Source organism: Gymnoscopelus braueri (genome assembly GCF_963280865.1).
Source record: "Gymnoscopelus braueri genome assembly, chromosome: 20".
In the NCBI taxonomy this organism is placed as follows: domain Eukaryota; kingdom Metazoa; phylum Chordata; class Actinopteri; order Myctophiformes; family Myctophidae; genus Gymnoscopelus; species Gymnoscopelus braueri.
Window position 1 is genome coordinate 11,220,054 of NC_137622.1, and position 16,729 is coordinate 11,236,782.

The window sequence follows — 16,729 nt, forward strand, 5'->3', positions numbered from 1 at the left end:
TTTTGTTCTCTCCACCAAAGAGTTATTTTGGGTCGGCGCCCCCACACTTCTCATTTACCCAGTTCTGTGACACTTTCTATGAAGCCCTTGTTTATAATGTATTCTAAACATACTTATAATGCATTATAATGTTGTATAACACTGTATAATTATGGTTTAAGCACTGATAAACACTCATAATGCTTTATAACAATAATCATAACAAATAAAAAGCATTTTATAATGACTTAATAGGGCAAGTATCATCAATCATCAATACTTAATAATCACTCGTTCTTGATTATAAAAGTGATATAATGCATTATGTAATAATTATAATGTACAACTATGAGAATTCTAATACACCATGTATGATTATGAAGAATTATTGTCTCACCACCCGGAAGAGCAGAGGTCTGGGGCTAGACTTAGGGATTACACTTTCTGTCTTTGGCGAGAACCAATCAAATCATGGTTAAAGTTTTTCTAACTAATCACAGCGCATTGACAGGGTCAGTTGTGAAGGATGGGGAGAGCTTTACCAACTGCTCCTGCATTCGCAAGAAAGAAACAAGTGCTTGGAAAAAACGTAATTGCAAGCCAATTAAATGACAGTCTAATCAACAAGTGACAGGTGAAGGTAATTGAAATCAAGACAAGCTCAGACTTGTCGATATAGCAAGAACATCTTAGTTTTATATTAGCTTAGTAGTTTCATGATATATTGTTCTTATTAGTATTTTTATTAGTCTGTTATTGGTGAGCTATTTAGACTCTGAGTCTCCCTGGTAGTAGGTTTTTGGTATTACAATGTTATATGTTTGTCTTTGTCATGTCCTGTATTTGTTGTTACTGGCAGAGCTGTGTAACATTTATTTGCCTCTTCTCTTGGCCAGTGCACACTCGTAAAAGAGACCATGGTCTCAATGTGATTTTACTGGTTAAATAAAGGTTAAATAAATAAATAAATAAAAACATGACTGTCTATCTATATAGACAGGTCAATATATGGTTTAACCCCAAACAAATTGAAACAAAAGGTTTTTCAATGGATTCTGGACTGGTAGTATTGGGCATGCTAAATAACATACAAAAATTCTAGGAAAATATACGTTCTGGAAAGGTGTCATTTTCAAGATGGCGTCTGCCGGGATTTTTCAATTGATTCTGGTACCTCTAGGGCGGCGTACCTAATAACACAAGAACTTTTGGGAAATATACCTTCTGGAAAGGCTTAATTTTCAAGTCCAAAAATGGCGGCCAGGAGATTAAAATAACTACTGTATATCTCAATTGCAAAAATGCATACGAAAGAACGTTCACTTGATTCTGGTACCTCTAGACATGCTTAAGAACACAAAAGAATCTAGGAAAATATACCTTCCGGAAAGATGTCATTTTCAAGATGGCGTCTAAGATGGCTGCCGGGAGCTTAAAATGGCTATATATTTCAATTTAAAAAGATTATACAAAAGGTTTTTCGATAAACTAGGAAAACGTTACATTACAACCGTTACAATGAATGTATCTTTTTGTGCAATTGAGATATAGGCATTTTAAGCTCCCAGCTCCCGTTGTTACCTAATTTAGATTACATTAACAGATTTATCATTAAGAAATATGACATTTTATGCTGCTGAACTGATTCCAAACATTGTTTAGTGGCAAGAAATGTTATAGCAACAATTCAAGATCACTTTAGGATATTGACTGATTTTGCAGATATTAAATCATTATTACAAATTATAGCTGTCACACTTTTATGTGGTGGGAGTGTGGTGCCCGGCGTCGAGTCATTCGGAGGTGGTTGTCCACAACCGCTGAATCGACGGATATGCCCAAACATAGGCAATAGTCATATATGGAGATCCAGTTGTCCAGAACCGCTGATCCGACCGATATGCCCAAATATGGGCTTAAAAGAGCCACAAACAGACAGACAGACAGAGATGCAGAGATCTCTATATATGGGCATAAAAGGGACAGAGACAGACATCAGGTTGCCGCTCTGTGACTGACTCCGCCTCCTGCTGCAGCGGTGAAAGCGATGGTTGCTCCATGCCATAGACCAGGGGTTCTCAAACTTTTTTATAGCCACCCACGTAAATTGTTTATGACCAGCTAAATCAGTTTGTGTGCCTCAGCCTGTGTCATGTGTGTCTAGCGCTTGTGTTGCTGCTTGTTCTCGGTCGGTGTTGGAGGCGGAGCTATGTGTGTATGAGGAGTCAAGTAGCCATCCTCTTCATGTTGGTCGCGATGACCTCCCTTTTTTTGTCTTTCTTTTCTACTGTTTCTTGATAAAAACAAACAATCTTATTTTTTTGCTTGCCAATGCACGACCCCAACGGCCCCTTCCCACTACCTCACTTTGAGTAAAACCCATAGTTTGAAAACCGCCGCCATAGACAATGCATTGAACCCAAGCCCCCAGAACCGAGAGGGAAAAGTGAAGCTCGAGTGTCCGGGTGGCCGACTCTGGAAGTGCAGCCGGGGCCCTATGCGTGAATGAGAGAAAACGGCTCGACTCACACGCTTGCACGCGGCATACGAGACATAACTCTATGACGTGTAAGGGCCCCGCGACATCATCACCAAACATGGAAGAAGGGGGAAAGAGGGAGTATGCGCTGGGCGAGCAACTCCATAGAAGTGACTGGGTGGGGATTTACGGTTATCACTCTAGTTCTTTTATGCAAGGGATAATTGACGGCACAGCGGTCGTTGTTGAGAAATAAACCCTGACAGGATGAATAAACCCAGAGGCGAAGCCGAGAGGGTTAATCAACCTGAAGGGGCTTATTACACGGCTACTTAATAAATACAAAAATAAATAGACCCAAAAGTAACAACAGTATTTCCTTGCTTCCGGTAATGAAAGTATTCCATACATTTATGCCAGGTTCGTCCGTCCGTCCATCGCAACACAACTAAGGAACAACAAGGAAGTGTTGATCAAATAGAATACATTTTTGGTTACTGCATTGACCATTTCTCGCTTCAAATGTTTTAAAAAACATTCTTGAGAGCAATGTTTAGCTGTAAATTACGTTGTGTGTTTGTTTACATGGCTGCCGTGTTGGATACGGCATAAAATCAAGCAGCGCAGCAGGTGCTCTGAGCCTTTGATTAGACAGTGGTCTGTTATAGAGCTCATCGGTCATTATCCAGAATTCTTACACGGCTTGGTTGAACGCTTGATTCTGATTGGTCAATCACTGAATTCAGCGGTGTGTTATTTCTGTATAATGACCGATGAGCTCAATAACAGACTGCTGTCTAATCAAAGACTCAGAGCACCTGCTGTGCTGCTTGATTTTATGCTGTATCCAACATGACAGCCATGTAAACAAACAAAATTGATTCTATTTGATCAATACTTTCTTGTTTTCCAAGGCGACTTATGGAATACTTTCATTACTGTAAGCAAGGAAATACTTTGTTTTGTTGTTACTTTTGGGTCAATTTATTAATTAATTTATTAAGTAGCCGTGTAATAAGCGGGATAATTGACGGTTCGCCGGTCATTATTGAGAGATAAATCCCTTCAGGGTGATTAGCACCCTGTCCGGATTTATTTCTCAATAATGACGGCGACCCGTCAATTATCCCTTGCATAACACACAGCTGAATTCAGTGATTGACCAATCAGAATCAAGCATCCAACCAAGCCGTGTAATAAAACTCTATAATTGAACCTCACCGCTTTGGAATACCGCTGCCTGTGAATTCAGCATAACGCCTGATTCAAACGTTGTTGTTGCGTGCCAGTGGCGAGCACCAAAAACAGCAGATCTACAAGCTCACTTTAGCTTTTATGGTACGCGACACCCATGCATAACTAAGTATAACTCGGGCTTTAATTAGGCATTATTCCCCTGCTCCTCAGGCCTGGGGTTCTTTGCAGAGTGAGAACTTTAATCAGACAGGGGAGAGAGGAGGAGTCATCTTTCTTGTCAGATGCAGCAGTGCACTTCACTGGTCCCCTACAGAAGAGATTTTCCATTTCTCTGACTTCAGTATGTGCCTTTTTCTCTTTTGTCCTGCACCCTTCTTTGGTCCATCACCCTCTCCTCAGCTTACCCCCTCCCCCCACTCTCTTCCTCTTTTTCCCCCTGTTCCCCACGGGTGTGGTTGAAGGTCACTCGGCTCTGGCTCACTTTCAGAGAGGAGAGAGGGAGAGATTGAATAAAGTTGGAGGAAATGAACAGGAGAGAGAGCGCGGACGGTTTGTTAGTAAGGACCTAGTGTCCACAAATTTTACTCTGCAGTCATCACTTTTCCTCCAGGCGTGATTGGGGGAAGTTTGGAAGGGCATGTCTCTGGATGCTCCGGGCACTTTCCACTGACCCCCCCCCCCCCCCTCCACACACACACAAACACACATCAGGGCAGGGAGCTACCCGTCTCTTGCCACCTCATGGAGATCATCATATTCACAGATGCTCTCAGTGTCGTATTCAAGTTGGGAGCCGACGCCTATGGTGATTTCAACGTTATCCATCACAATCCTTTGTAAGTGCAACATTGACGCTCCTACAACACTGCTGCCAGTTCTTATTGCAGTGCTGCTTTATCTTTACCAGACTGTGGCACACACACACACACACACACACACACACACACACACACACACACACACACACACACACACACACACAGTCGCTGCCTCTCTCCTCCAGTTGTCATCCAATCTTACAGTTCTTCAGTCATCCCCAGTCTTGCCTCAGCTTCCTGCGGTTCAACCTCCTCCATTATGCTGCAGCCTGCACGTGATTACTCATGTGAAAAAGCACAACACTGTCAACACAATGAGGAGAACTTAATGGAGTCGAAAATGTGGAATTTTTGCTGTGATGCAATCAATTTCATTCTGCTGCTTCTTGTGTGTGTCTTCACCAAAACTCTTAACAGGAAAAACCTCCCGGAGTCGAGCATGAGTATTCAGCTGACGCTGCTTGTGGAAGCAGAGCTGTCAGGTTTCTCACCTGTTCTGGTCGTTATGCAGACGATTGCTGAATTTGACTTGACTCATTTTGTTCCCTCGTGGACATTTGATGAATGTTGCTATTCCTTTATTTTTTCACTTTGTTTGTTTTTAAACATGCTGTTGTTAAAGTGATGTTGAATGGGTTGTAATGTTATGGCTACCAGGCCATAATATAAGTAAAAATTGTCTATCAGCTTTATCTGTTGCTTCTGTGATTGAGAAGAACATTCCATTCATTCTCACTGTATGGTGAAACAGCTCTCAAAATGGATTTTTACCAATATATAATAAGTAAGAAGAATTTTCCAAGTACCTAGTTTTGAGAAAGTGAAATACCCTTGACAGACGTTTTCTAGTGCAACAAAAATGGATAGCAAGAAATATTCTGAAAGAAATTGTATACCATGAACCTTTTTTGAGGATCATCATAGTAAATCAACCACCATACAATAGGTGTAGCGAGTAGCGAGTACTGGAAACAAAGTAAAAAGCTGCTGAGAAGCTGAGGTAAGGCTGTTTGCTGATTGTATGACATGCTACCAAAAATATTCCCTGAGAGAAAAAAACCAAGGTTTAATAACTTCTATTAAAAAAAGAACTTATAACATGTACAAATATACTCACAGCAATAGAGCCAAACAAAGAAACCAACAAGAAATACGGAGATCCATGCACCCTCTCTTTTTTTCTTATCAGCCACCATTTAGGTGAACAGGTGCTTATTGTAACTGTATGAATATCACCGCCCATATCCATAAAATTCTTCAATATGTTCTGTTCCTTTGGATTACTGACTCCTGCTTTATTCTGTCACACTTTTGCACATGGACTTCTGGGATGTACACTACAAAACCATGACAGATGCCTGTTAAGGATAACTGTTGTGAGACTCCCAGATATTCACAGATGCATTCATTGTTGATAGACTGTATAGTATGTCACAGTGAATTTCGAACATTCCCTAAGCCACTAGAATAAAGCACGCTGACACCAAAAAGAGATCTGGCATCAACTGAATGATGAATGGTTTTACTTGCATGAGGTCCAAGTTGGCAAGATGAGATTGACGGAATAGGTCATAGCTTCTTTTGAAATTGCACATAATGCCAGGACGTTTAATTACATAAACAAAATATAGAAAATATAAACCATAACAAAATTTGCATTTACAATTCTCAATCCATTCATGGCTTCTACAACAGGGTTTATATGGAGAGAAATCAACAAACAATGTAATAAATACAAAAACATTAAATTAAAGTAGAATCTAATGAACAAAATGGTGATTCAATTGATTGAGTATAAATAAATAAAAAATCACAAGAGAAAACAAAGCTGTATACTGGATGAGTGACCACTCAACATAGTCACCATTTCCTTGGTGAGACTATCTATGTTCACATTAGCAGTAGATTATTATAGTTGTAAAATTTAGCATTCCATGTTCTATTCAAATATGAGCTGATATCTGTCTCAAAACCAGTTTTAAACTTTTAAGTGTTTTTCTTTTGCAGTTGAAGTTGTTAGAAATCTGAATCTGCTTTGTTTGTTTGTTTATGAGTTAAAAGTGTTCATTTGAGACCTGTTTTGCCTTCTTCTGGTTCCTCGAACAGTACACAGAAGCGTAGACAATATTTGGACTTATAGCATGTCCAGGTAGCTATACAACCCAAGGTTCTACCAAAGAACAAAATCACTCACCTCAGCTGAGTGAGAAAACTGTTTGTTTTTCATGTTCAGGGTCATTTCTGTAAATGAAGAGGTAGAAATTAATTAAATTGCCACATGTCTAGGTTAATTCAATTAATTAATGTACTATTGATTAAAGGGCTGGGTGCATCTGTGTTAAAGCCTTGTCCTGAGTTGACCTGCTCTTTTATCTTGGAAGTAAGGAACCCTACAGAAGCAGAACCAACTAGCACTACTCCTGCCGCAGGCGGCTCAGGAATGGTTGAGCATAGATCTGGGAACCAGAAGTTTCCCAGTTCGATCCCGGCACCTCCTGGCGTGGCCGTGGTGTCAAGTTGTGCTTGAGCAAGACACTGAACCCCTAACTGCTCCAGACGAACAGGTTGACGCCTAGCATTGGCTGCTCCCACCCCGTCTACTGTATGTGTGTGAATGGATGAACACGAGGCATCTATCGTATAAGCGCTCCGAGTAGTCTAGAAAAGCGCTATATAAATGCAGGCCGTTCCATTCTGTACTGGGCTTGCAGTTTGTAGCTGAGGAATGTTAATCAGCTGTACTGAGGCTATGAGACCAGGCTGGAAGTGATAAAACTCCCAACATCAGAGCAGATTAAATGAACAAGGTAATGAACGTAATGAATTAGTGTGTTTCACACTGCAGAGTTTAATTAACCTCGCCTCCTGCCCAGCCCCTTTCCAATCAAACACCTTCTTTTCTATTCAGCCCAACCTGCAGCCTTCCAGGCCAATTTATCCAGTGTACTTGTGTCCCTGGGGCAATTAATCTTGCCTACTACCCCAAGGCCATCTCCTATGTCTGTGTCCTTTATCTGCATGTCTGCTATGCTTCCGTGCCCACAGTTGTTCTCCTGGCAAACTCTCCCTCCCTTCCGCCTTCCCTCTCTCTCTCCCCTTATCTCTCCTTATCCCCCCCCCTCTCTCTCCCTCTCTATGTCTCTGTCTGTCTGTCTGTCTGTCTGTCTCTCTCCCTCCCATTTCATTCTCTCGTGTGCTCTCTGATGCAGAAACACCTGCGGCCAGTCTGAGCAAACGCATCCACACTGTCAGCACTCCTCCCAAATTAATATGTGCACATTATTCACTCACATCTGATACACTTGTGGGATTGCACTCTCTTCTCGTCAGTCAAACGAACCTTTTCATTGTTCAAATATTGATCATGATGAGGACACCCTCACCTCTCAGCCGACTTTCATCCTCTCACGTCCATTCCTGTCTCTCCCCTGCACACATTAAGGTGCCTCCCTAGCTGCACACATCTCCTCTCCTCTCCTCTACTCGCCTCTCTTTTCCTGCAAGTACTATATCTTGTTAAAAAGAGTTGGTGAAGCTGAAAGCCCAATCACATTAACATGGAGAGATGGACAGAAAAAAAGAAAGAGAATATGGTAGAAGGGTCAAACCCAATGGACACCTCTCACATTTTAATTGCAAATGCCTAATTGCCTCCCTTAACTATAAGTAATGGCGCTCCGCTGCGCGCAGATCTCAAATGGATCATACAGCAATTAACTTAACCAGTGCTGCCATTGGACTTGATGGCTGCAATATCTCTGTAGATTAGCGTTAATCCTGCTGCCCAGGATCTCAGAAGCCTTTGAAGATATGGGGCTGAATGTCCTCATCGGCGGCCGGAGTGGAGGGCCCCCGCCTCGGGGTGATGGGCTGCAGCCATTTTGTACTGGAGAGCGACCGACTCTAATCAGACATGGTGAGGAGAGAGGATTTAGCCGGCAGCTCGGACTAGAGGATGATTAGATGCTCAGATGGAGGGAGTGGGGCTAGCGATCTGGCCAGGGCATAAACGTTAGTGTTGCACTTGTCTCTGTGATAAATGTCACAGAATCCAACTGAACCTTGCTTTCATGGCACGCCAGCCTGCCGCCAGTGTTAAAGACCCTCATTACAATTACCAACACGGTTCAATCCCCGATAATTACTGCAGTTAGACTTTAAATCGCCCAGGGTGAAAATGAAACTTGCTCACACTGTCGTCTTCTAACACTTCCATGGCCGAACCCTTGTGTAACGTCTTAATTAAAATGTGATTACCTGTCTTATGCGCATAGTTTTTCTGCATGTGCATGTGTGTGTTAACTCATATCCTCATGTTCACTATTCCCCTTGTGGGCCGTCGTCTGGCCAAGCTCCCACACGTTCCAGGCTGAACATGTACTCTGTATATTTCTCGACTTAGTTTGTGCACCTTATTTTTTGTATTTTTTTGAACGGTGCTCAGCCATATGCCCGGGGACATCCCTGAGCACTTCGCCTTTGACTATCTTTAGCACAGTTGCTGCTCTGTCTGCATAATGTTTGGCTATCCATGCTTAAAGCACTTTTTTAGCAGCATCAGGATTTATCCATTGCTGGTCAGGGAGGCCCTTTCCTGGCGATTGGTTTGGTGGTCTTCTACGAGCCGGGGGAAGGGGGGCATTGTCTGACAGAGGCAACGAAAGAGAGCAGAATATGTGAGGCAGTCCTGGAGGCTTCTGCTTTGACTCATGCCCAACACCACAGCCTTTATATTAATCCATATTTAATTAGAATTTCTACCCCCACTCCCTTGTTTATTCAAGCTGTGTTGTTTTATGCGTTACAGCGATGGGGGGGAGCAGTACTATACAGTGGTGCGGTACTGTGTTTGACATGGGATTACTATTAATAAGGCGGGAGGGGAGGGGAGCAGGGGGAAGGGGGGAGAGGTGATGGAAGAGGGAGGGGCCTCCGGGGACACGGTGGGATTTCATTTCATTAACAGGATATATTGTAATTCTAATGCAACACGTCGGTGGCCAAACAATATCTGCTGCAACACACGGGACGAGACGAAACGTCCATCAGATTGAGTTAGTCTGTACACAGAGGCCGGATGGTGCCAGCATCTCCGAGGCTAATGAACTGATAAGAGTTGCCAAGATGAAGGTGCACTGATCAGCATGCATCAGGTGTGTTTTGAGGCTCTTAGTGAAGATGATGTTCGGAGGCGTTTCCGCTCCGTTATGTTCAAATAAACGTCCTCCCCGTTCCGTCATTGAAGAATGTCTCAGGATGAATGAGTTTTCATCAGCTCCATTATTAGAATCTGGTGGCAGTGCATTACTCTGCAGGCGCCGTCGTGGAGCAATAGAAGCTGGTGACTCCATTAAACTGTGTATGAAAACCTTTTTTCCCATCCCTTTCTCATTTCTAAAATGAACATTTCAATCAGTGTGTTGCCCTTTGGGGAAAATGGCGGGCGAAAGTCAGTATAAATTTACGTAGCAGTAATTAGATTCCTTAATAGTCATTGCCGGCTGATTCCAAGTCAGCAGAGGAATGGCGAGGGGAGAGGCGTTGGCTGGGTGTTGACTTAATGTCACCCATCCATTCTGCCTTCGCTCTGGTTGGCCTGGCAGGGACTGGAAAAGGGAGACTCATTTATCACAGGGTCTCTGTGGCTCTGGGCACCCACATGCACTCTGTCATACCTCGCCTGACAGACACGCACATACTCAAAATCTACATTTTGGAACAGCGAATGACTACACACACACACAATACACATTGTAGAATAGTCATGGAACACAGACACTCGGCCTAGACCATGCTGGCATGAATATAATAGGAATAGGAATAATTGGAACAGCCCATAAAACATTATAATTGTATCAACACATTATGATAGAGACACACCATAAAATATTGGATTGTTTTGTTTTGTTTTGTTTTGTTTTATTAGGATTGCATTTTATTCAAATAATGCACCATTTGCCCTGAGAGGTGTTAAAATTAAGAGATATTATCCATACATATGTCTTTGGTTCGCAGTGGAACAAAATAAAGAGTTGTGAAAATATACAAAAATGTTTTGAATTAAAGGTAGGGTAAGTGATATTTTTTGGTCAAAACAAAAAGTATTTTGTTAAAAGGTTAAAATACTATATTCTGATAGTAATCATTGCTATAGAGTGTTTGTTCAGTAACAGGAGTCTCCCTGTCTCTCCAGCTCTTTAATAAACAGAAAATAAATTTTTCGGTAGGTGTCAAAATCTCAGCCAATCAGGAGAAAGTACACATTTTTAAGCTTAATTTGTATAGTGTTCCAGTTCCAATTTTGTCTGCTCATTTCTTAGTGTCATCACTTCCAATTTCACTTGTTTAATCTGTATCCTGATTGAGTTCTCTGTCCTGGTTGGATAAAATTGGAAATGAAACTGAAACGAAAATGCATTTTCTGTTTAATAAAGAGGTGGAGAGACAAGGAGACTCCTAATACTGAACAAACACTCTATAGCAATGAGTACTATCAGAATATAGAGCTATTTAACACTTATTTTAACCAAAGCAAATCACTTACCCTACCTTTAATCACTCATGCAAGCTTGATATTCCTGTGACCACTGTTGCCATTATTAAGATTTAAGGCCCATGGTACTGTAGCCAACATCTCTGGATGTGGTCACAAGATTGAACAGAAAGGTTGTTTGAAGGGTCGAGAAAGAACCATGGTACAGTAAACTTCAAAATTCAAGTTCAAGGTTTAACATTTTAAAGTTGCACCATCCGTCGCTGTCTGACTGAAATGGGTTCCATGGTAGCCATCTAAAGGGGAAGACACAAAAATGCCTAACTGGACTCACCTGCCATGCATGCCAAATTGCATGCTGACAAGCCACAGTACTTCTGGCAGAATGTACTGTGGACAGATCACACCAACTCTATGTTCAAAGTCAAAATTAAGCTTTCAAAAAAACAAAACTCCATGCCCACTGTGTAACATGGATCAGTGATGATTTGGGGTTACTTTGCTGGGTGCCTTATATCTGTGCAGGGCATAATGAAATCAGAAAATGTACAGTACAGCCCAGTATCAGAAAGCTATGTCTTAGTCACAGGTCATGGGATAATGACCCAAAACAGACATCAAAAAGCACCCAAGAATGGATAAGAAGAAAACATTGGACCATTCTGAAGTGGAGTGGGGATCTGAATCCCATTGAATATCTGTGGGAAGAGCTGAAACTTGCAGTTGGTTTTTCGCTTCCTGTCAGTTTCAACTTAATTCCGAGAAAATTTTAGTCCCAGCATGGCATGGTAGGAGGTGAGTGAAATGGGTCTATGAGTCTGTCTGTCTGGACATCATCACACAATCTGTTGGACTGATCAGTAATAGTTTTCTTGTGCACACTGCCAGTAGGCCAAGGAAGTACCTCTTCATGTTTCATATTTTGTGAAATAATATTTTAATTTGATAATATAAGTCAAAGGAGGTCAGAATGGGCTGAAACCAGTATGGAGTCATATGTCATAGATATGCCATAGATAACTGACGTCGTAGACTGGCCACATGAAATCCGAGATCCACATTACATGGAAGGCGTGCCATTATTAGACTCCTTGTTTAGTTTTTTTTAGATGGAAAGGTACCAATATGAACCATTCTGAAGTGGCCTGCTTTGAGACCTCATCTGAATCCCATTGAATATGTGTGGCTACACATTTCATCCAGGCACAGCTACAGAACATGCCTGCAATTCCGTATAGTGCAATTATAAAAACCTGCATAAATAGTACAGTACATCATTATGGCACATAACACACACCATCAGCCATGCTGTGTGGCAGCAGGGTGTGTGTGTGCTCCTCGTTAGACCCTTTCTCCAAGGCTTCCTGACTGATTGACTGACAGCAGCCCATCGTTACTATGCAAGCCTTGCAGTTTGCCAAGAGTGAAATGCGGATGAAGACATGTTAAAAAACATTCAGTCCTGTCTTAAGCCCGATTTATACTTATTTTACGCCGTAATTATGCTCCGTCGTACACCATCGCACGCCAAAAAATGTTGATCTACAAGCACACAGCGCGTTGCAGATGTCATGGGTTCGGAGCTTGTAGATCTATTTTCTGTGCAATGCCATCGTACGACAGAACATAAATTAAGCATCATTCTCCCTCTTCTTTTCTCTCCTCTCCTCCTCATCGCTTCATTCACTCTCTCCCATTCAGAAAGGGATTCCTATAAGCCAGTTCTGCAAGGACTTCAATGAGAAGACCAAGGACCTCAAGGAAGGAATTCCTCTTCCAATCAGGATCCACGTAAAGGTAACCCATCTCTCACCTGCATGCATTCCTCAACACTTTTTACCCAATGTTCTGGTAAAAACGCTATTGGCTGCATAACATTTCCAAAAGCACTTCCATTATTCATACTCGTACCACCGAAGTAAGCCTCTCCATTTGCATTCATTAATGAAACCATACCCCAGGGGAACGGGAGAGTCAGAGAGCATTAAGTGCACAGCAAAGAGCAGAACCACAGCATACAGTAGCTGGGGTTTTCCATACACCTTGTTAATGGTCCCCTCGTCTCTTGCTGTTTCATTTGTACTGTTTAACATAATTACATAATAATCATCACATCAGGCCTTGATTCAAATCAGCTTCTGAAATATATTAGAGTAGAGTAGCCTGATCCTTTTTATTGGGTTTATATGAGTTTTGTTTTGAGAATGCAATATGCGGTAAGAGTGCTCAGCCTTCACACCTGCCGCTTCTGTCACATCGGTGCCATCTGCTGGTGGAAAGTGGTAAAAAGAAAAAATGTAGCTGCAAGCATGCAGGCCTACTTGGTTTATGTCAGCACATCTGATATACATAATTAGTTTATGACCACATCAAATCTCCATAGGGTATGAAAACCAGACATCATTGCATGATACAGTATGGACAACTAAAGGGCACTGCAGCACAGTATACTCTGCAGTGATATAGTATTACTGTTTATTCTATAGTTATCTGCACAACTAAGACGGATAAAATAGCGTGCATGCCGGTATCTTTATTACAGTGAATTAAAGATAACTAATCTTTAATTCACCTCGTGCATGAATCATAGATCACTAACTTTAGGCATGCTCCATGAGGAGGAAGATACAGAAGAACAGGGCAACCAATTTAAATATTTTAGACACACAAAAGATGTTTTCATGGGAGCTCATAAACAGGAGAAGGGCGCGCACCATTATTGCTGAGGTGCTGCTGACCTTGGTGCAGAAGTCTAAAAGTGAGGAAAAGGTCCCAAACTCATAGCCACAATGCAGAATAATGATATTAATTAATTAATGATAACCAATGTTTTGACCTGGAATGGTGTTCTTCAAACCACATAGCAAAAAGTGAACCTCACATTTATAGGTAAGGACACGGGTGAGCTCCATTGGCGCCTTCAATCAGGTTTCCCTAACTAGGGAGGGACAGGCAATAATGCATTGTCAATTATACAAAGGATAATTGTCAGCGCGCAATTAAACACCGCCTCAGTGTTTAATGATCCTGTCGGGGGTTATTTTTAACCCATTTAGACCTGAGGCCGATTCTACAAACGCCTTCTAAATCCTGACCTAAGTTTTCTGAAAAATTTATTCAAAAATTGTTGTTATACTGTACATAGCAACAGGAACCCCAAAAGGGGTTCCCGTCCTGAAAGGTATAGTTACAAAAAGGGGTTCCCGCCCAAAATGGGTTCAACAACAACCAGCGTACTGACAATTATCCCGCTTAATGGCCGTCCGCCCAGCGCAACACGGTAGCCTCGGAAAACAAGGAAGTGTTGATCAAATAGAATACATTTTCGGTTACTGCATCGTCTATTTCCCGCTTCAAATGTTTTCAAAAACATCCTTGAGAGCAACGTTTAGTTGTAAATTACATTGTGTGTTTGTTTACAAAGCTGTCATGTTGGATACAGCATAGAATTCAGCAGCAGGTGCTCTGAGTCTTTGATTACACAGCGGTCTGTTATTGAGCTCATCGGTCATTATCCAGAAATAACACCGCTGGATTCAGCGATTGACCAATCAGAATCAAGCATTCAACAGAGCTGTGTAATAAATCAAAATACAAGATCCTCAATGTACAGAATATACAACAATATTAGGCAATAATAAGAACATTAAGGGTAACAATATTTAGGACAAAACTGAATAGCCTAGAACAGAGAACAGCAAACAAGTTATAGCATACCATAGCACTATGCAAATTGTAAAAAAAAAGAATAGTATGAAACTATAACGGTGAGTTCCATGGTCAAACTCCTGAATGAGAGAAGGCCTGTCACGGTGTGGGCTTGAGTGGAACAGGGTAGGACCCAAATGCAGGACACGGACGGAGAGAGACGGTTAACAAAGGGCTTTACTTCAAAGACAAACACAGAACCCTCAAACATAGAGGGAAGACAGTTGAAGATACACAGGGCAGGTAGCACACACAAACCAAACAATGTCCAAAACCAAGGCAGAAGAGGAAAGTCCCCGGACAGCGACGACCGGAAAACGGGACACGAGCGGCCCCGCCGGGACCGCGGACCAGTCAGAAGGACCGTACACCGCACCTGGATACTGGCGGTGCACGTCCAGGTTCGGACGTCCCGGCGGGCCGCCCGTCGTTCGCCGCCGCCGACCCGGGGCGAAACAGGAGCTGCAGACAGGACAGGAGGAAAGAGAAGACAGGAGGAAAAAACAGGAGGCAGAGGAGGTGAGCCAAAAACCAAAACTAGAACGAAAAACAACTCTTAGAAAAAGAGCGAAACAAAACCGAACAAGAACTTAACTTTAGTGTCACTTCTTGGGACGTGGGGGCCTCACCAGGCAGTTGTTGATGTGGTGGTCCCCCACGCCACAGTAGAAGCAGAGACCTAAACGGCTCCGCCGTTCCTTCTCCGTCTCCAACTCTCCACTCGCGGTGGCGAGTGGCTCCGGCGGGACCTCCCAGCCGGGAGACGGAACCGATGGCATCGACGGGGCAGATGGCATCAACGGGGCAGGACAAGGACCAAGTGACACGGTCGGAACCTGGATCTGACGTAGTGGCACGGTTGGAACAGGACACGGAGTGGAGCGGTGGCGCGTCGGGACGACCCGCCGACGCGGGGCTCTCTCCCGCTCGCGGGGGAAGTGGCCACTCTCCGCCGACAGAGACCTCGGACGGCGAACCTTCTCGCGGATCCGAGGTCGGGGAGGAGACCACTCCCGTGGAGCTGTTGAGGACGAGCAGAGCGACGCCTCCGAGGAAGACGATGCCAGGGGAAGCACGCACGAACTCGGCTCGCTGGACGAGCCGCCGCACGTGGCGCGCGCGCTGGAGCGGATCGACATCGCCACTCCAGAACGCGGCGGCGGACCCGACCCCTGGATGACCCGCTCCCAGATGTCCTGGGTCCGGACCAGCATGGTCTCCATGTGGAGCAGGCGTGAGTCCATACAGTTTAGCATATCCATTATTAAGTCTAACCTGTCCTCCAGGGCAGGCCGACCGAGGCCGAAGCCATCGGTCTGACAGGCGACGGACACGAGTCCCGCTGGGTCACTGTATGGCTTGGACATTCTGTCACGGTGTGGGCTTGAGTGGAACAGGGTAGGACCCAAATGCAGGACACGGACGGAGAGAGACGGTTAACAAAGGGCTTTACTTCAAAGACAAACACAGAACCCTCAAACATAGAGGGAAGACAGTTGAAGATACACAGGGCAGGTAGCACACACAAACCAAACAATGTCCAAGCACAGACCAACGGCTGGGAGAATAATTATAAAGGAAAGTCATTAGGCACAAGGGCCACCAGCCGCGAGAGCCGCGGACAAACAAAGGCTCAAATTGACTCCCAAACAGGCACAAAGTTAGTGACGAGAGGGGGGGGGCGGGGCCGGAGGAGAGGCGAAGCCTGAACTGTGACAAGGCCAGATTATTTTGGAATCTGATGAGGGTCTATTATTGACCTATACAAGTTGTAATTGGACATACATCATCTGTTATGGGACATGTACATGTATTTCAAAATCAAAATAAAGGACAGGACTAGAGGGAAATAGGTTTGAAAGGGGAACTACAAAAGTTACGCTCTACTGGCTGTCACACAAAAAATTGGAGCTCATGCCTCATTAAGAGTAGTCCGCACCCTGCCTACGCCTCACTCTGTTACTCACTCTCTCTCTCGCTCTCGCTCTCTCTCTCTCACTTATCTTGGTAATTGATATGATACTCACGCTAGTACTACTACACTGTTACAAAATG

General features: G+C 43.4%; 1 protein-coding gene across 1 annotated transcript in view; it reads left to right on the plus strand.

The window, feature by feature from the left end:
• The window catches only part of mrpl11 (mitochondrial ribosomal protein L11), a 48,386-nt gene that overhangs the window by 28,418 nt on the left and 3,239 nt on the right, over positions 1-16,729 (plus strand). The window contains exon 3 of the mRNA XM_080415356.1: positions 12,668-12,763. Coding sequence (XP_080271482.1) covers positions 12,668-12,763 — 96 coding nt within the window. The remainder of the gene's footprint in view (positions 1-12,667; positions 12,764-16,729) is intronic.